The following is a 20,180-nucleotide window of genomic DNA, read 5'->3' as shown; positions in this document are numbered from 1 at the left end:
GAAAAAGCCAGTGCTTTTTTTCTTTAAAAAAAATGTTTAGGGGTACTCTCATTTTTCTACTCATATTGAAATACTGCCCCTCAATGAGGCCAAACTTAAGATTCACAAATTGTTTAGGAGTATGCATCCTGCGTCTCCCCAGAAAAAAGCACTGGAAAAAGCTATCACAGTTACTTAAACTTTGGGGATGTATTTTTAAGTTAGATGAGTTATAGAAACTGCACAACCCAAACACTCACATTTTTACAAATTAAATGCATAATTTAAACACTAAAATACAGTGTCAAGTATCTTTATTCTCAGATGGAGGACATCCAGTAATGTGATGAGTATCTCAATCTATTCATTGTAGAAGCATGGTTATGCTTCAAACATCCACAAGAGGGAGTTGCATTCTCAGTTTTGAATAGCCCAAAACTTCAAAATGCAACTGGCATAGAGAAATATCTATGAAAAGAAGAAAAAACAAAATGGTAAAGCTCCAAAAGGAATCGCGGGCTTCACTGATGCGTAGTTTAAAAACACAAATTGGAACACCATCTTTGCCAAATCATTTTCAATGTGAGGGTAGATCTACCATACGTGATATGAAGCGACCTGGAATATATTTTTGTAGCTTGTAATAAGATTATTTCAACCAAGCGTATGATTTTTTATTATTATAGGATATAATACATTATTCAGTAAAACATTTCCATATCTGGTAGGAGTTTATCAAAGGCTGAAATCAAGAGACGTTCAGGAAGTTCCACTGTGATAGGCAGGGTAATGGTCTTCATGGACCTGATGTGGCCTTGACACACCATGTAACTGCTTAATCCTTTTCAATTAGTGTGCAGGAGCTTTAGCTGCTTTTATCAGTCTGGAGTCAGTGGTAGAAAACATTTAAGTAAAAGCATATGAATTTAAATGGTATACTGATCACCACCTCTGAGTAACAATGCAAAAGCTGTTCAGTGGCAGGATTCCATACTGCATTTCCTTCACCCTCCACCTTTCAGAGCTACCTTCGTTCACTTTGCAAAGCAAATGACCACTGTGATGGTCATGATATATAGTTTGTTCGTCTTTTGGCATTAAAAATACATAAAATATATGAAACGCCAATATGAAATACAAAAATCAATCTAAAAACTATGTATAAATAGAAATAAACAATAAATGGATAGAAAAGTAAGTGCTTTAGAGCATTTCTGCATTCATGATCATACTGTTTTTAATGGCAGAAATGCTTTGCCACCTCCTGTGGAGAAGCAATATGCTTAAAGCTTCCAAGGCGATCTCCTTCCAAAGGTGGCACACTGCTAGGGTGCTATGTTTTCTTTCATGGCGGAATCAAAGTGCCGCTTCCCATCCAAATACAGCATGGATTCTGAAAGACAAGAAAAAACAACTACCGTAAGTCATTTATATGGATACTTCTCAAACTTCCTAAGATTATGTGGTCAATTAGTAAGACATACTCGAGTCAATTTTTCACACTTTTTCCTTACACACTCAGGGTTCTCGCTTTTAAGCCTGCCTGTTTCCAAAATTGGAATAAAAGTTTTACTCTGTCTTCATTGAGAACACTTTCATCGTTCCTCCTTTCATTTAGGTTAGTTCACACAGCACAGACTGAAGAAGTGGGCAGATTAATACCTTAAAATAACAAAACAAAACAAATGGATAGGAACTGCGGACCTAGATTCACACAGTTTGAACTACATTAGTACAAAAAACAGAATGCACAAATTACCATGTTGGCCTGAATATAAGTCACACACTTTTCCAAATTCTGACCGTGAAAAGTTAAAAGTACAGCTTAAATTCGCGACCTTAACACAAATTGGCTTTTACGATATTGCTGCTGAAACAGATATACAGCCAATATGGTACTATACAATTCTTCTCTGGGCTACCTAAATGAACCCAGAAAGAGAGGTGATAAGAGAGGAAAAGGGGTACTGGGGTGGGGGACAACCAGAACACGAAGGAATCCATCCTGGGCCCATGATCCTATAATACCATTACTTTTGCACTGCAGCATGCAATATCATGCACTGTGTGATGCTTCCAAAATAGGTACTCACCGCCATATGTTCTGGGAACAATACTTGGTATCTCATTTTCTAACATAAATGTGAAGTGGAAGACATTGGTTGTATGGTGCACTCTGGTAGCTGGATCATACACCTCACTGTGTACTCGAACCTGGGCATTATTTTTTTCAGTATAGCATACCTTTAAAACAAAAAAGAGCTACTATGGGCCTCCAAATTCAGAAATGAACAAGGAAGACACAACATTTTAATATTTGAAAAGGAAAGCCAGTGTTTCTCTGACTTGTTGTTGCTCACTTTCAGGGACAGCCAAATGATTTATACCAGTATGATCTATTAAAATGGTTTCAGTAGAATAAATCCATTACCTGGGCAGAAAGTAGTAACAAAGATCCAATTTCAACTGGTTTTTGAAACATGATATCATCTACAGCTACCACATAAGGCCGGGAGTTTCTGGAGCGGAGGAAAATAATACATTTTTAAAAGGGAAACATAGGGAACACTGCGTTGTAAGTAACATGAAAAAACATGAGAAATCAGAAACTACATAAAAGCTGATTTTTGTGTATAGATATCACCTGCAATTAGGAAAAGGCTTTAAATAATTTTGTTTTATGAAAGAAAGGGGTAAGACCAGCTGGCAGTTCCTAAGACGTTTTTCACTGTGCAACTTAGTGATACTCATTTGTTGTATGAGATTTCACTAACTCCTACAAAATTAGCCCAAATGTCTTTGGGTGCATCACTTTACAGCTGCATTCCACAAGCTGATCTCCCCCAGATGTTGTCGAACTCCCAGCTAGCTCCTGCCATCACTCCTGATAGTGAGGGGAAATGGCAGCTGTAGTCAGGTAACATCTGGAATGCACCAAGTTGGGGAAGGCTGCTGTACTGAATCTGTAAAACAAATCACTTTACAAGGTTATGTGGCCTCTTCCCTGCTCACATGGTACTGATCTGAGAGTGCAAGAGGAGAAAGGTGCTCTTCCCACTCATAGCCGGGAAGGAGGAAGTCTGGAGGGAGAACCAATGAACCCCTGCCCTCTTCCCCTACCCCCACCCTCCCAAAAGACTCGCCGGGCTTTAAGTCCCACAAATATTACCATCCTGCAACTTACCCATAGCTGTAGGCACAAGCCCATCCAAGTTCATATGCCTTCCTCATGAGAAATCCCCCAAAGATTCTATTGAAAATGTTGCGTTCCTACAGTCAAAAATATTCAGCGGTGAATGATGCACCCTTACAGAAAATGTGGCCTTAAAACGTATATTTATTTCTGGTTCTCCATCAAGGTAGCCATAAAACAAGTAATTAGCAATTTGTGCTATTGGCAACATAACAAAAAGCACAAAATGCATAATCTGTGGATAGAATACAATATACTGTGTATCACTGAATCATACCATTTGTAGAGGTGGAAGGGACTCCCAATAGTCATTGCAGTCCAACCAACTGCAATGAAGGATAGTGAGAACTACCAACTTTTTGTGCCAGTCAAATTATGCTGGTGATAGAGGAAATTTTGTCCAGTGACAGCAGGGAAATTTGGGCTGCCAACACAGTATACGTTTAAAGCAAATGCAAACAACATTCCTCACCCCCAAAGGATGCTGAGGACTGATAATTGTAACTCTGTGAGGGGTAAAATGCAGCTCCTATGATTCTTTGTACTTTAAATGTAAAGTACATATGTAGCTTTGGTGATAAAAGCATTTTGGATCAAGTGAGAAATGCAAATCAATGATTAAAACGGTGAGGAAGAAAAGAGAGCAATGGAATTATATCATCAATCTAGCTATCAATACGCTCTAATCACATGTCAATATGCAAGAGGTATTTTACATATTCCTCAGCAATTATTATCAGGCTTTACTTTGTGATTGTAACCAATTGGACAGGAAGAGGAACGGGCACAAGACTGCAATATACTGAGCAGCTGGTACCTTTTGCTAAAAACGTATCAGCCAAGACCTGAACCTCAGTAGGTTGTTGCATGCTCTTTCATGGCCGTAATACACAATGACACGGAGGTGGAGTGCCTGGAGGAGGGCAGGGATGAAAAATGGATTTCCTAAGTATGTCAACAGATGTGCTAACATTTACTGGAAAGCTGCTCAGCATCTCTGGCAAATACACTGCCAGCAGCCATCAATAATGTTCACATGATATGCTTAGTGGGACCTCCTCCGCAGTGGGAAAGAGCTTCAGAATAATACAGCTAGGAAGCCTTCTTGTAATGCTACAATTAAAAATTAAGCTGACTTTTGAAGGTGACTCACAAACAATTGTGTGACTACAAAAATCTATCAAGACTACTTTCTTACATGGATAGATACCTTCAGAATGAAAACAATTGCAATTTCTATCATATAACCGAAGCACCATCAAATATCACAGCTTGGATAAGGAGTCAAACATCTATTTACCAAGAGCAAAACAAAACCCACCCCTAACATATTCATGCTATAGCTCTGCAAATACCTGAGGATGGCAGATTTCCAGACCCTTCAGTTTTGCATCTTCCATCCACACTGCGGTGGGTGGCAGCAGCCGACTCCGAAAACTCACAGTCCTATGAGAGGAGGAGAGTTTAGATGCTGTCTCAGCCCAACGTTAGGAAGCAAAGCCCCTGCTTAACCTCCACCTGGGGTTGTCTGAATGTCACTCCCTCCATGTCTCCCACATAGTGAGACAACAAACAGGCCTTAGGCTCACATACATCATCGTCATTGCACCGTGATGCACATAGTGAATGCCCCAACGAGGATGCGTGTAACAGATGTAGTTAAATGTGCTGCACTTGGAATGAAGAGGCCTGGATTCAAATATCCACTCAGCCAAAAAGTACACTGGCCTTTGTTTCTGGCGGGAATCGCCATCCACTCATTGCAACATGGCCTATGTATCCACTCCTGTGTTTTTTAAGACCCATTTTGTGGTCAGTTTTTTGCAATAAAAAAATCCAGTTGCTGGACAAAGCTGTTTAAAGCTTTTCAGGACTTTAAAATAAAGCACTTCATCTTTAAAGGTTCAGATAATTTTATGGCTTCCCATCAATCCCAGGGTTTTTTGGGGGGGAGGGATCAGTGTGTCATTTTCCCTTGAATAGCTTCTGTGTGAGTTACCTCAGGCCAGCTTTGTCACCTTGGTGGGGAGCCAGGGGGATACCTCTTAGAGCCAAAGTGGTGCAATAGTTAGAATGCCAGCCTAAGATCAGGGAGAACCAGGTTCAAATACCCACGTAGCCATGAAACTCACTGGCAGCCTCAGGTCAGCCACATCTCTCAGCCTAACGTACTTCACAGGGTTAACTTCTCAGTCTAACTCAGTGGTTCTCAAACTTTTTTCTCTGGGCCACACTCTCAAAATAAAATTTTGCTTGTGGCACACCAATTTTTTTACTGATACGAAATACATTGGAAAACAAAAAGAAAACAACTCCTAGCAGTGCTTTATTTATAACATAGAAGACAGCTACAGTGGTGCCCCGCAAGACGAATGCCTCGCAAGACGGAAAACCCGCAAGACGAAAGGGTTTTCCGTTTTCAGAGGCACTTCGCAAGACGAATTTCCCTATGGGCTTGCTTCGCAAGACGAAAATTTTTGAGGGGTTTTTTTCGCTCCCCAACCCCTTTTTCTGAAGCGCTAAGCTGCTAATAGCCTATTAGCAGCTAAACCGCTAATCCCTTAAGCCTTTAATAGCCGTTAATAGCCCTTAAACTGCCAATAGCGCTAATAGCACTAATCCGCTAATGGGCTTGCTTCACAAGACGAAAAAACCGCAAGACGAAAAGACTCGCGGAACGGATTCTTTTCGTCTTGCGAGGCACCACTGTACTTTATAATATGATCATGGAACATCGAGAAAGTCTAATACAATGCAGCCACATAAGAACATGAATCATTCCCAAAATATAATACCGACTGTCCTTGAATCTTCCTGCCACACTTGCAATCCTCTCCTGCCACACCCTTTGAGAACCATTGATCTAACTTATTTGAGAGGGGCTAGTGAGAATAATTTTGGACAATCTTGCATATGCTGCCCAGAGACAAGGGTAAAAAAAAAACGCTTCACAAATGTCTCCTGATGGGTGATACTGACACTGCCTCCTCTAACAGTTTCAGTACCCGGGGTTAGAGGAGAACCTAAGGTCAGAGTTAGTCACTTCGGTTTTTTAGATTTTGTTTTTTAGTAGGGCTGTAAATATTCTTTTTGTACCAGTACTTTAATTATATGGTATACAGTGCTACCTCAGGTTAAGTACTTAATTCGTTCCGGAGGTCCGTACTTAACCTGAAACTGTTCTTAACCTGAAGCACTATTTCTGGGTTAGCGGAGTCTGTAACCTGCAGCGTATGTAACCTGAAGCGTATGTAACCTGAGGTACCACTGTACCTCTCTGGGTTCCCAACTGGAGGAAGAGTGATATAAAACGCAAATAAATAAATGCAGGATCTCCTGGCCTGGGCATTCACTTCTGCACAAGGCAAAAGAAGGGGAAACAACATCTGAGCAGCCCTTTTTTCAATGCCTGAAATAGGTACATGCTGAGAAATGATAGAATAACAAGTTGCCACCTTTAAGAAGATTCAGACCCAAACAGAAATAAAGTTTGTTAAAGCATTCATTGCCACGCCACCTACCTTGGGTCCAGTGTATTAAGAAATATGTCATGTACAATGTTTCTTTCTTCTGCAGTAGGAGCCATTTTTAGCAAGGAAGCCCTATTGGAATCAACTCTTCTGGTCTTGTTTGCTAACCAAGTAAATGAAAATGAGCAGAAAATTACTTGGTGGAAATAAGTTTCCAATAACTGTATCCAGCCCCCTCCTGTTTCAAAACTAATAATGACACATTGGGTCAGCAAAGGAAATTGATCAGTGGTAGGTTTGGGACAGCCAATATTTCTTCACCCAATGCATAATTCACCTGCGGAAGTGGCCAGCATATCATAATGATGGCCACTGGCTTCCATGGCTTTAAAAGGATATTTAAGGAAGTGAAATGGAGTGGACAGGCTTGTTACAAGCCAACTGGGACAATTAAATTCCTTCTCCTAGTATCTATTAATCATGTTGATCTTCCACATATTCAATACTTATAAGTGCAGAGCTGGAGGGAGAACCCTGAAAATCCATCTTTAAATGCCCTTTATGAAATGGGAGAATGGACCACAACCAGAAACTCTTCACAACCCCGAGGAATGCATTACATACCTTCTCCTTCCTTAAATATTTTTTCCTCTTCTGGACTTTCAAGAATCAGTGGGTTCACAAATGCTGGCCTGTGAATAAAGGGGAGGAAATAAATGAGGCATGTATATGGCCGCCTGAGTGTTTTAATGCAGCAGCGTTTGACTATCACCAGAAGCAGCTCTCCAGGCGGGACAGAGCTATAGTGTTAGCGTCCTGGCAGAGGCATCATTGTCACTTACCAAGAGGGAGAGGGGTGAGGAGGCTATGCAGCCCACCAGCAGAGCCAATGCAGCACCAGTACACCGGCATAACCCTGATCTCTCCCCACTTTTCAGTAAGCAGCAGTGGTGTCAGGAAGCTAGTGTCACAGCTCTGCCCCCACTGGGCAAGCAGCTCTCTCCTCCTTTGTCTTCCCTTCAGCAAAAGACTTTACCACCTGTCACTGTGCAATTATTCCCAATGGTCTACTGAAAGCCTTACCTTTTGTTTTCTGGATCACGGGCCACCATGACAAAAGTTGCATCTAATACAGGATGATAGGCACCATCGTGAAACTAAAAGAAAACAATGGAAGGGAAATCATCTTTAGCAAACTACAGTGGTGCCCCGCAAGACGAATGCCTCGCAAGACGGAAAACCCGCTAGACGAAAGGGTTTTCCGTTTTTCAATGCGCTTCGCAGGACGAATTTCCCTATGGGCTTGCTTCGCAAGACGAAAATGTCTTGCGAGTCTTGAGATTTTTTTTCGCTCCCCAACCCCTTTTTCTAAGCCGCTAAACTGCTAATAGCCTTTTAGCAGCTAATCCGCTAATCCCTTAAGCCTTTAATAGCCGCTAATCCGCTAATAGCGCTAATCCGCTAAGCCGCTAATAGGGTTGCTTCGCAAGACGAAAAAACCGCTAGACAAAGAGACTCACGGAACGAATTAATTTCATCTTGCGAGGCACCACTGTAGTCTTGTTCCTGCTGATAACGCAAAGAAGACCCTTATGTTCTTGCCTTCATAGTGGCTTGGTTTACACACCACATTCAACTATAGCTAAATACAAGGTATGGTTTATTGGAAACTGGGGCACACTGCGTTACTCTCTCTCTCTCTCTCTCCAGCTGCACCATCAGAAAACAAGTCAGTGTTGGGCTTGTTGTTCCGCCCAAACCCAGGCTCATGGTTTCTTTCTCCCAAAATACATGCAAGCAATAACCCAAGAACAAACCTTAATTGCCAGCTAGGGTCTGTTTGGAGAGAAACAAACCAAAAGCCCGGGGTGGGACATCCACAACATGTCAGATTTCCTGGTGATGAGACAAGTGCAAAAGCAGAGCAGAGAGAACTAATGTGCACGTTCACATTAAACCAGTTTGTTTTTAACTGTGGTTTAATGCCATATGTGAACCAGGCCCTTGTTTTAGAACTCTCAGGCACTCATAAAGTGTATTACTTTTTATATGAAAAAATTACAACCTGAAGCATGTGCATCTTTACTTCCATTGATGTCCTTCCTACCCATGAAACATTCCCAACGAACTTGATATCACAGTCTGGACGAATATCCTGCTTCCACAATCCTAAAAGCAAACAAACAGGAGTCAGAGCATAGACACTAAAGATAAGTAACTTAATTTCTCTAGCTCAAGGAAGCTAACTTACCTCTGGTTATCTATTACAAGTCAGAAAAAGTGCCCATTTTAACCTTTAAAGCCCTTAATGACTTGGGACAAGGATACCTAAAAGACTGCCTTTGCCCCACACCCCTTAAGATCCTTTTTAAAGGCCTACTCTGGGTGCCACCAGCAAGAGAAGGGAGCTGGGTGGCTACTAGGGAGAGGAGCCTTCTCAGACTCCAGCTGTAGAATGCTCCCTAGAAAGGTTTACCAGGCACCTTCTTCAGGTCAAGCAAGATGCAACAGGAAGTGAACATTTGCCACAGAAAATGGCTGCAGCACATTTTGCTGCCTTTCCTCTTAGGGCAGTATCTAACTGGGGAAATGTGTGACCTGATATTTCAGCACTGCCCTGCTCCACATCACTGATTTAGTGTGGGGGAGAAGCAGAGGGAGCGGGACTCATGACATAATGGACCTAACAAGTTGTTAAAATGAAAGGAGGGGCATGGAAACACAGGTGTTGTTTTGGAAGCAAATGCACATTTACTGTAACATCTGGCAGTCTGAAGAAAGTCTTATCCAAAAAAGGTGTAGTAGTTATCTCCTGCCCTTCCCCCCAACATTTATGTTCAAAATGAAGCCTAGCTCTTTTTACCCAACACAGCGAGCACTCCTAGTTCAAGCATTAAGTTTTTTAACAGATCCAACAACACCGTACCAATTTTATCCACCAGCGCTGTAACAATCGACAAAGGAGACATCTGACCAGCTTCATGCTTTGTGTGTGTATAACAAATCAGAACTGTAGAGAAAGGATAAAAGAGACTGCATGATTTATTCTCTGTAGTTATAGATTTTTATGAAAGGGAGTGCAGTAAAAATTTTACAATGTGGTATTTGTGTCATTCCAAGAATAACACTTGACGAGCTCAAACAAAGAAGGAACATGCATGAAAATGTCTCGTTCACAAATATACTTAAAATGGGTTCATTCAATCAGTCATGTGAAGAGCTCCAGTGGATGCACTGCACCACCAAAACACAAATCCTGGCTTGGGAAAAGGTTTCCGAGATTTTGGCAGCCCTTGTTTCCGGATAGTCGTGCTTTGCATCACAGACTGGCTGCCTTCTCTAAGGATCTGGGATAGATTAAAGAAAAATCAAGGATCCGTTCTCTCTAGTCACCATCCTTGCCATGGCAAGGGAAGATTTCCCATCTAGCTCCTGCAGGTTGAGGGCATTCATGAGCAGAACTCATATAGGCCACATATGTCACTCTTCACTATTTGAGCATTTACACAGGAACTGCAAAAAAGAGGAAGCCTGAGTCACTCACATGCCTTTCTCTTGCATCCCAGTTCTGTGTAATATCTGACCCCAGAATTCTGATTACCCAAATTAATCTGACTACCAGATCAATGAAACTGCAGGGCTGTTACATACCTCCTAAGCTATCAAGATCTTCAAGAATTCGGCCAAACCTACCAAGGTTAAAATGATACACGGTAAGATTACTTTGCAAGATACTGGGACGAATCCAACATAGTTCTGTGGCAGTGTTGTTGTTTTTTTAAAAAAGGACAATCTGAAGTTTAAAAATGTATCATTAAACATCTCAATAGTTTGATCCTTTTGAAAATTCACACATAATAATTAGGAGAGCCAGGTTTGGGGGGGGGGGAGAGATTTATAAGTCAAAATGGTACCTAAGATAACACTGCAAATGGTAAGGCACCAAGTTAGGAAGATATTCATTCTATTAAAAAGGCAACTGAGTTTACCTGACAGAGTTGTGCACGTTCAGATATTTCTCTCTTATTTCAGGTTGACTTCCCAAAGGCAGGATAACTTCTATATAGCTGTCTCTCATCTTCCTAGGGGGCAGGTCAGCTTGGTTTTTTGCAAGGAGGGTGTGTAAAGCTTTCCTTTCATTCATTGCTTGCACATGGTCTCTGGAGGAAAACAAATCAGATGATTCCGAGTGGACACAGCTTGCAAAATGTAATACAAGTTTACTAGAGTAGAGTTACATAGCATAATGGTTAAGATCAAGATCTTTGAGCTGGAAAATCACCAGTTCAAATCTTGGGCCCACCTTGAACCTGGTTACAGCCTAAGGCAAGCACCATCAGATTCAAATCATTTTTGTAATTTAGGGATAATAATAATTTACTTTCTCTGAAGGATTTTTTTTAAAGGATTACTAAGATAATGCATATAAACTATTAACATTTATGAAAAGTATTATCATAATCATCACCATCATTCCTGTAGGGGCAAAGACCCTCAGAGTTTGAAGACAGCTGGTTAAATCTCTGAAAGAGGACATTCCAATCAGCTCTGCTTTATTTTGAAATGCAACTATCAAAAAATCAAAGAAAGCTTTGCATGTGTCATACCTCCAATTGGTAGATGCTCCCACTATCTCCCTCAATCTATTTCGCACTGCAACACAACAAAATCAGAAATATTTGATGCATTAACTGACCAAAAGGGTACTACTGCCCTCCCAAGAAGCAGAAGAGTAAGCAAAGTCATGCAAAAGAGAAGATGAAAAGCAACAGCTGGTGAAGTTCATTCCTGCTAACAGGGGATACACCATTATAACCACAGGAGACTATGACAGCTTTTACCTTTTTTCAACCAAAAATATCCAACTGATCCTTGTGACTTTGTGTGTGTGCGTGTGTGTGAGAGAGAGAGAGAGTCAAATTTGACCCAGCAAGAAAGCCTGCACATTCTAAAACGAATGTGTAAGTTACTCAGTCTACATTCATAGATTTCTGTATTCATGTGCTCTGATATTATAAGGAAAACCCATGATCAGAGCCAAGCTTCCATGTGCTTATGCAAAAAGTTGCCACTACATATCAGAATGCTCTTTGCCACTGAACAAACTGGATGGATGACACTTTTGAGGCAGGCTACGATATGGATCCCCATGCAAGGCCACTGGCAGTTGTGCGTTACCTCAGCTGGCTCAAGGCTAATACATCTAGTCATCAGAGCAAGTAAATCTAACAGTCCAAAACACCTGCACCCCTCAAATCAATTAAAATGGTTACATGTAAACTGGATGGCTTAAACAAACCCAGTCATTTTGCTCTAATTAAGTCGGCTGAGCTCAACTCACAGAGCCAGCAACAACCTTGGGCAAGGTTTTATGGCACTACATATCACTAGGATATTAATCATTTTGTATTTAATAATGTACAACCATGCCAGAAGAAACATCAAATATGTTCTTGAAACTACTGGAGGTCCAGTACACTTTTCTTAAAGTACAGGAGTCAGAGGACTCTTCTTCCAGGTCAACTATAATAAACACATGCAGTCCACCTAACCTACGAGGGCAAATTTCAAAATTTGTGGTCCAGACTTATTTTTCTAGCCACTCACCACCTGCTAATATCATATATATTCTAGAACAGGGATGGCTCGCCTGTGAACCTTTAGGTGTTTGTTGTGCTGCAACTCCCATTGTTCCTGACCACTGGCCATGCTGGCAGGGATGATGGGAGTCAGAATTCAACAACATCTGAAGGTACATCAGTTAGCCACCCTGTTCTAGAGCACCTCTGATTTAGACCTATTTTCATCTTATGAATGGTCAGATTGGTGTGCTTCATGTATAAAGGTAAAGGTAAAGGTACCCCTGCCCGTACGGGCCAGTCGTGTCTGACTCTAGAGTTGTGCGCCCATCTCACTTAAGAGGCCAGGGGCCAGCGCTGTCCGGAGACACTTCCGGGTCACGTGGCCAGCGTGACGAAGCTGCTCTGGCGAGCCAGCACCAGCGCAGCACACGGAAACGCCGTTTACCTTCCCGCTATAAAGCGGTACCTATTTATCTACTTGCACTTAGGAGTGCTTTTGAACTGCTAGGTGGGCAGGAGCTGGGACCGAAAGACGGGAGCTCACCCCGCCGCGGGGATTCGAACCACCGACCATACGATCGGCAAGTCCTAGGCACTGCGGTTTTACCCGCAGCGCCACCCGCGTCCCCTTGGCTTCATGTATACATTTTGCAATTTAAGGAGTGGCCCATTTTTGCTGCCCTCAGTTTTTCAATCTATGATCTGAGACAGTAGCTTCACTTCATCTCATGGTAAGGCCAACACTGACTTCCATCCATAGGCTGTGTTTAGGGTACATCTGTACAGCAGTGGTCAATACTCCTGAAGGAATGTCCTTCTGAGCTGCAGGTATATTTCCTATGGATCAGTATCACCCCTCAGTAGGAATCAGCCCATACAGACTATTCTGCCATCAACCCGGTAGGACAAGCAGGGAAGCCACGTCAACCAGATGTTCCTTCTATGTCTGGACTGTAGGGATCAGATGTTCCCTCCCCAAGTACATTCAGTCTTCCAAAAAAATAATAATAATGCCATTATACACATGCTTGTATTTCTTTTGAGCTATAAAAGAAGTAACATTTCTTGTTAAACACTTTTCCTTTCTCAAGTGGTAGGAGATTCCAGAAGCAGCACCACAGGTTTTTGTTTCCTTTGCACAAGAGAGAATTGGAAACTGATGATCTTATTCAAGCAGAGCTTAGTGGAAACAAGCTGACCCTTAAAATGGGAAACACAATCGCTAATCCTCAGGTTTCCACAGAGCAACTGTATAGAGTGGGCCCCTGTAGTTCCTTCCATGCTGCTTCTGGCACAGCTAAACTCAAGCTCAAAAACCTCCCAGTATCTCTGTGATTCTTCATTGTTCCCACATTCAAACAACAGCATTTCTCTGCTACTCTACTGCCTAAATCCAAAAAAGGGAGATATTTCCAGCTATCAAGGAATATGACTTCTTTTTTTCTTGATGGCCCCAATAACACAATAATTGTCTGGTGTTGTTCATTCACAGTAATTAGCCTAATGGTATCAAAACAACCCAATTTTCAAATTGTAAAGCGGTGTTGCTCAACTATACAAGCTGGATTGTTTGCTTTCCTTATCTTTCTGTGAGCTGATATGCTACTGCTGACCACAACTCATTGACACATAGCACCAGCTGGTTGTCCTTCAGAAAGCTATTTGCCCCTTGAGAGACAGAGATAATTCATCCTTAATCATGGATATTGCACCACTGTTGAGGAGTGAAATTGCTTCCCACCCAACACATCTGTTCTGCTTACTTCTGTCCAAATGTGGGGAAAGACTGCCTGAAAGGATAGTTACAAGCTGTATTACCCTCACACGCAAATATGGAAACAGCATTCCAAATTACTACAAATGAAGTATCTTAAGACAGTGCACAGAGAGATGCCTCATAAAGTCACACCACTGATCCATCTAGCTTAGTACTGTCAACATTTGAGTAGCAGTGGCTGTCCAGGATTTCAGGCAGGAGTGCTTCCCAGTCCTACCTAGAGATGCCAGGGATTGAATCCAGAACATTTTGCATGCAAAACAGATATGCTATCACTGAGCTGCTGCCCTTTGTTCTGTCAAACTCTTATTAAGTGAAGCACATATAATTGGTTATGTGTTGACTAGCAATGTCCCTGTAGGCCCATCTGGTAAACGGTTAAAGGAAATGGGGGAAAGAAGTCATTGGTCTGAAGTTTGAACATTAGGAAAAAGTGGGTAGCAACGGTATGGAGCTGAGTAAGGAAAACAAAACAAAAAAGTAGGACTGAGGCAAATCCTCACACAGGGACTAGGAATAAGAGGTTGCATGCGTATGATTGGACCCATATTTATTTCAAAGTATTACAAAATGTCACGCTTACCAACCTCTCTTTTTCTTATGTTGGTCTGTAAATGACACTTTGAACCATTGGAAGGACATGGACTTAAGAAAGCTTTGGAAAACTGGAGATCATGAGCCAGGGATTTAAGAGGCACAGCTTGCTCACCAGTTATTTGAATACAGGGTTCTAGATTCTACATAAATCTATACAAGTACTTGTCTTCTGATTTCTTGTAAACATAAATAACAGCACAAGATGCAGGCATACAGAGATTATATTTTGATTAAAAAGACATGCTTTATTTGCTTAGCAGTGTGAACCCATTTAGTGCCACCAACAATGCTAACTTGCAACTGGTGCCAGAAAATATTAATGTGTATATTTCATTAACCATCCAACAAAGAAAAGAAAGATAGAAACAAGATAGAAGCAGATATATAGCCATATTAAAATGCATACAGGTTACCACAACACACCATTATTCACATGAATGGGTGAATGTCCTGAAAAGTAGAAAAAGCCATTTAGATTATCAGTGTCATAAAACACAAGGCAAAAACCCTAATTGCATTGTTTTCCCGGTCATTTTGGACTCAGTCACAAAATGCAGAAGTGTATGCACAAGTGTGCTAACATATGATTTAATTCTGTTGTACTGATCATTTATTTCTGTGCTAAAGTTAAGATGTCCCTCTGTTTGTTTTCCAAATGCACCTAGCACTGCAGGGTACTCAATAGCTGTGTTTGCTTCCTTTATCTTCATCCTCTAGTCCACGTTTCTCATAACTATTATTATAGTTACATCGCACAAAGTATAATAAAAGCACAATGACTTTCAGTAAGATTCATAAAATCTAAATTAAAAAAGGTAACAAAATTGTGTATCATAGATAAAGCTGAACAGAATGTCTCCCATGTGCTAGACTGGGGTATTGTAAGAGAGAAAGAAACCTTATTTCATCTGTGGTGGGTCTGCCTGCAAATGCAGACCTTCTAGGCTGCAGTATACAGAATAATAACAGACGTGGTTAAACAACTACTTAATTCAAAACACGTGTTTGCACTTTTATCTATTATGGATTGCATAACAAAGTGTTACAAGGAACTGGTGTGGTTGATGCAGGTCACTGCCTGCATGGAACTAGCCAGTCACTGTAAATTGTAGGAAGGTTAAGATAACAGGGCTGGTTTGCTAGACTGTGTTAGACTTTGGTAATATGGCACCTTGAGCTGGGACACAACACTTATATATAATAGATGGGTTTTATTGTGGTTGTTATTGTTATTATTTTGCGTCCCCTCAACTCGGTTCCCCATGCAGGGGAACTACCTGCACTGCCCTAAGCCAAGCGCTGCTGGGGCATCCAACATTATTGAGACACCCCCTCACCCATTGCAGCCATAGAGCAAGCCATTTTATAAAACATACAGTTTCCCTTCTTGTCACATGTACCGTATTTTTCGCTCTATAAGACGCACCAGACCACAAGACGCACCTAGTTTTTGGAGGAGGAAAACAAGAAAAAAAATATTCTGAATCTCAGAAGCCAGAACAGCAAGAGGGATCGCTACACAGTGAAAGCAGCAATCCCTCTCGCTGTTCTGGCTTCTGGGATAGCTGCGCAGCCTGCATTTGCTCCATAAGACGCGCACACATTTCCCCTTACTTTTTAGGAGGGAAAAAGTGAGTCTTATAGAGCAAAAAATACGGTAAATGTGGATGTTGATGCAGAGAGGCCTCAAGGTCACTGGGTATCATTCTGGAGGGTCCAGTTTTCTTCCACTAAGCAATTTGGTGCTATGGAGTGATGTGCTTCTAATGACAACTCACTGTGTTTGTTGCTTTTACTTTCTGTTTACCGCTGGGAAAAGTTACACTAAGAACATATTTGTTTTGAAAACAGTTCCCACATAAATAGAAGCCCAGTTACAACTATTACTGCTATAGATGACACTAAACAAACAGATCAACCTTTCTGGTCGTATTCTCACACCTGCCTGCAGCCCAGTTACATTACCTTCCTCCATAGTCTGGGAAACCTGGGAGCCACTGGTGGAGGAAGTCAGCATCCTGGCCAGGGCAGGACAGGCCTTGCTTAATGAAAACCATCTGCATAAAAAGGAGAATGAATACTGTCAAGAGTATGATATCATAGGTGGCATTAAAGGTGCAATCCTATACTTGAGATCCATGAAATGGGAGCCAGAGGATATGGCAGAAGTCCCACCTGGCTGGAAGTATGTAAGCATCACTATCAGAACAGAAATGCTGGCTGAACAGCTAAAATGCAGGAAAGTTGTGGGCCACTGACAGCATTGCCACTGCTGGCCAAACAGGCACGAACAGGCCTTGCAGAATCAAAGTCTGGATCCAGGAAGAATAAGGTGTCACCACACTAAGAGGGCCACTGCAACAAGGGAGAAGTATACTTGCAGTCACTCGTTTCCCCATCCCCCCACCCCATGAGGGAGGAGGCTGAAACACCAACTGCTTTAGCTGGTGGGCCCCCCACCCCTTTCTTCTTTAAAACACCTATGGTGCATCCAGGTTCAGGAACTCTGTGCTCTGGCTGTTAACTGCTGCTCATTGCTTTGGGCTGTCCTCTGTATGCAGATCAATAGAAAGGCAGCACTAACCAGGATGCTCCTGGCTGTTTCTCAGTGGGGTTCTTAATCTACTTGCTCCAAGTGGGTTCCTGTACAATTGCATGTCCCATGACTGTTATGCAACAGGTGAAGGTTTTCCTAACTTGCAGCTGAAATCAGAAGAGATATTGCTACTGTTATGTCTCATGCCACTGACCCTGCTGGAGTGACCAGCTATCTTTCCCTTTCATGATCTACCCCAGCCTGGATAATATAGGCTTTGGTACATCTGCTGGTTTCCTTTGTAGATAGGGATACCTTTCCCACATCCTAGTATCATTTAGCTTTAGTTAGCCTCACAAGGGGGTTTTCATGGGACAGCAGGGAAGTTGAATGGGTTCAGCAGCAGTGGCCCCTCCTCTCTCAACAGGGTGCTTCTGCCAGGCACAAGCAAGGAGCACCTTGCAGGCTGGCCTGTCAGTGGTGGGGAGGCAAAAGCACAAACTGGCCAAGGCCATTGGCCCAAGCACCACATATCCTGTGTGCCCTGGTACTTTATGAATACACAGTTGAGTGTAGTAGAACTTTTAACTTTCATACTTGGACAAACGTTGTATTAAAATACTCAAAAATGGGTGGCAGAACTTCCACTCCACGAGCCTGTCCAGAGTGACTCACTGGTGCCCAACCCCACCAAATTCTCCTGAAATTAACAGTATTGGGTAGTCTTTCAAGTCCGCGATCCTAGTCACATTTACGCAGGTGTAAGTTCCAGGGAAACCAGGGAGGACTTTACTTCGGAGTCAGCGTGATTCAAACTGCACTATGCGCTGCTGCCGTGGCACTTCTTGCTGCTTCCTGCTGTCACGAGGCTAGTCCTCTGGAGCCCAGAGACCGTATGCCGTGTCTAGCGCTTGTCTCCTGGGAAAAGGAGGCCCCAGACAAGGCGTACGTCCGAAAGCAATGCTTGGCTCCGGCCAGGTCTTCCCGTCCTGCAGGGCGCAGGCCGAAGCAGGGAGAAAGGGGAAGGAGGGGCGGGCCTCCGCTCTCCCTAAACGGTCGCCTCTGCCTGGCTTTCTATTAACCGACCTCGGCGCTGCCACTCGGCCCTGGAAGTGCGGCGCGGCTGCCTGCGCGGAGCCCTCTTCCCCGCCCCGAGCCGGCTGGATGCAGACGCCGCCGCCAGGAATTGCCTTACCTCGGGGACAACATTCTGCTCCTTGCACAGGCTGCAGCCCGCCTTCCTGCGGCACTTGGGAAACCGCCTTGGCAGCCCTGTGACTCACTCTACCAAGGCACGCAGCAGCCACGCCTGGAACAGGAACTCGGCCCCGCCGCCTGGACCGGCACGCTCTTCGGAGGGGTTGCTGGTTTCTGCGGCAGAACGCGCCCCTCTTCCCCGCAGTAGTTGCTCCCAAAGCCTATCTCCGCGCTTGGGCGTTGGGTTCGTCCATTACATTCGGAGGAGCCGCTCTCGTTGACTTCGCCCCCCCTCATACTGCTAGGCTTGATTCTCCGGTGTGCTTGCGAGTTCAGGGCCGTGCGGGGAGGGATTAATGGCACGAGTGGCGAGTTTGCAGCGCAACGCCACTCGGTGGGGACTTGCTCCCAAGTCAGAGTGCTTAGAATGCCGGGATCTACTCCACAGTGGGCTAGATTCAAAATTATGTTTTTTCTCACCCGTTCAACGCATGCATAAAAGCTGGAGTTGGGAGTCCAGTCCTTAAGGGAAGGCAATAGGGTGCCCTCCCATTGGACTCCAACTCCCATGAGCCCCACCCCAGACAGCATGGCCAATAGGTTCTGGGAGCTGAAGTCCAGGAAGATCCAGAGGGCACCATATTGGTTTCAGCATTGGGCTCCTTTTACTGTACTTAGTTATTTCCCACTTTGTATATATTGTATACAGTGGTAACTTGGGTTACAGATGCTTCAGGTTACAGATACTTCAAGTTACAGACTCTGCTAACACAGAAACATAGCTGTCAACCTTCCCTTTTTTTTTTTTTGCAGGAAATTCCCTTATTCCAGCGCCATTTCCCACTGCTATCCCAGATTGTTAGATATCCCATAGACTGTCCCTGGGACAGGTGAGGCTGTTGATCCCTTATTTTCAAATCTGAAAGTTGACAGCTATGCCCAGAAATAGTACCTTGGGTTAAGAACTTTGCTTCAGGATGAGAACAGAAATTGCGCAGCAACGTCGCGGTGGCAGCGGGAGGCCCCATTAGCTAAAGTGGTGCTTCAGGTTAAGAACAGTTTCAGGTTAAGAACGGACCTCCAGAACGAATTAAGTTCTTAACCTGAGGTACCACTGTACCACTTTTCACTCCAGTGTGACATATCAAGCAAGTTTACATATAAAATGCAATACAATATAGTCAATAAAATCCAGTTCTTAAAACCAAATCAACAGCATTGGAGGAAGGTTGCCTGCAAGGCTCCTTCAAACCCCAGCCATTGGTGGCTGTGTTTAGGATTTCGGCATGGGGGGGGTGGAGGGTTGGACTAGATTACCCTTGGGATCCCTTCCAACTCTACAATTCTATTATTCAAACACTGAAACAACAAAAATTGGCCCAGGAAAGGTTCATCCCATAATTTTATCTCAGAAAGGTTCTCCATAGAGGTTTTGCCCCATTGCAGTGTTATTCCCAAGAGCCGTACGCCCCACATCCCAGACATAAATGGCAGCCATTTTGAGGCTGTGTACATACCTTGAAAACACCATTGAAACACATCCCTTCCTTCAAATAATTATGGTCATTGTAATTTGCCTCTCAGAGAGCATATCAGTCCCAATGGGCACCAGACAACAGTGGTGTTGTCCCTTCTGCTCTTTTATCCTCACAGCTTCAGAAAGGTCAAGGTTGTTATTCTGGATTAATACAGAACACATGACATGATTTTTATATCAACAGGATTATTGTTATACATGTATTTTTAGTAGCAGTATTTCTTACATACTCCAACATCCATTTCTCTGGATTAACTTCCTCTGTCTCTTTCCAAAGTTTCTTTCCCATGTTAACTGTTTTAGGCAGGATTA

At 42.9% G+C, this 20,180-nt stretch overlaps 1 protein-coding gene across 5 annotated transcripts; it reads right to left on the bottom strand.

Moving 5' to 3' along the window:
• Positions 1-276: 276 nt before the first annotated feature.
• On the bottom strand, positions 277-18,894 carry ACOT9 (acyl-CoA thioesterase 9). 5 transcript variants are annotated; one of them, XM_083439471.1, is made up of 16 exons: positions 18,330-18,894; positions 16,564-16,655; positions 12,859-15,048; positions 11,250-12,473; positions 10,632-10,802; positions 10,294-10,331; positions 9,569-9,652; positions 8,708-8,811; positions 7,726-7,799; positions 7,267-7,334; positions 6,694-6,805; positions 4,528-4,618; positions 3,164-3,249; positions 2,411-2,498; positions 2,073-2,223; positions 277-1,372 (listed from the first exon to the last, which is right to left on the bottom strand). In XM_083439471.1, exons 5-16 carry the CDS (start codon positions 10,784-10,786, stop codon positions 1,305-1,307), a joined length of 1,119 nt encoding a protein of 372 aa, XP_083295597.1. In that variant the 5' UTR covers positions 10,787-10,802; positions 11,250-12,473; positions 12,859-15,048; positions 16,564-16,655; positions 18,330-18,894; the 3' UTR covers positions 277-1,304. The 5 variants fall into 5 exon arrangements, with proteins under 5 accessions (XP_083295597.1, XP_083295593.1, XP_083295595.1 ...); XM_083439467.1 differs by having other exon boundaries at positions 11,250-11,295; positions 15,022-15,048; positions 18,330-18,893; XM_083439469.1 differs by lacking the exon at positions 18,330-18,894 and adding an exon at positions 17,928-18,177 and having other exon boundaries at positions 11,250-11,295; positions 15,022-15,048.
• Positions 18,895-20,180: the final 1,286 nt, after the last annotated feature.

This window comes from Podarcis tiliguerta (genome assembly GCF_965153285.1).
Source record: "Podarcis tiliguerta genome assembly, chromosome: 4".
Classification (NCBI taxonomy): domain Eukaryota; kingdom Metazoa; phylum Chordata; class Lepidosauria; order Squamata; family Lacertidae; genus Podarcis; species Podarcis tiliguerta.
Note: the sequence above shows the minus strand (reverse complement) of the source record. Positions and strands in the feature narration are given on the sequence as shown.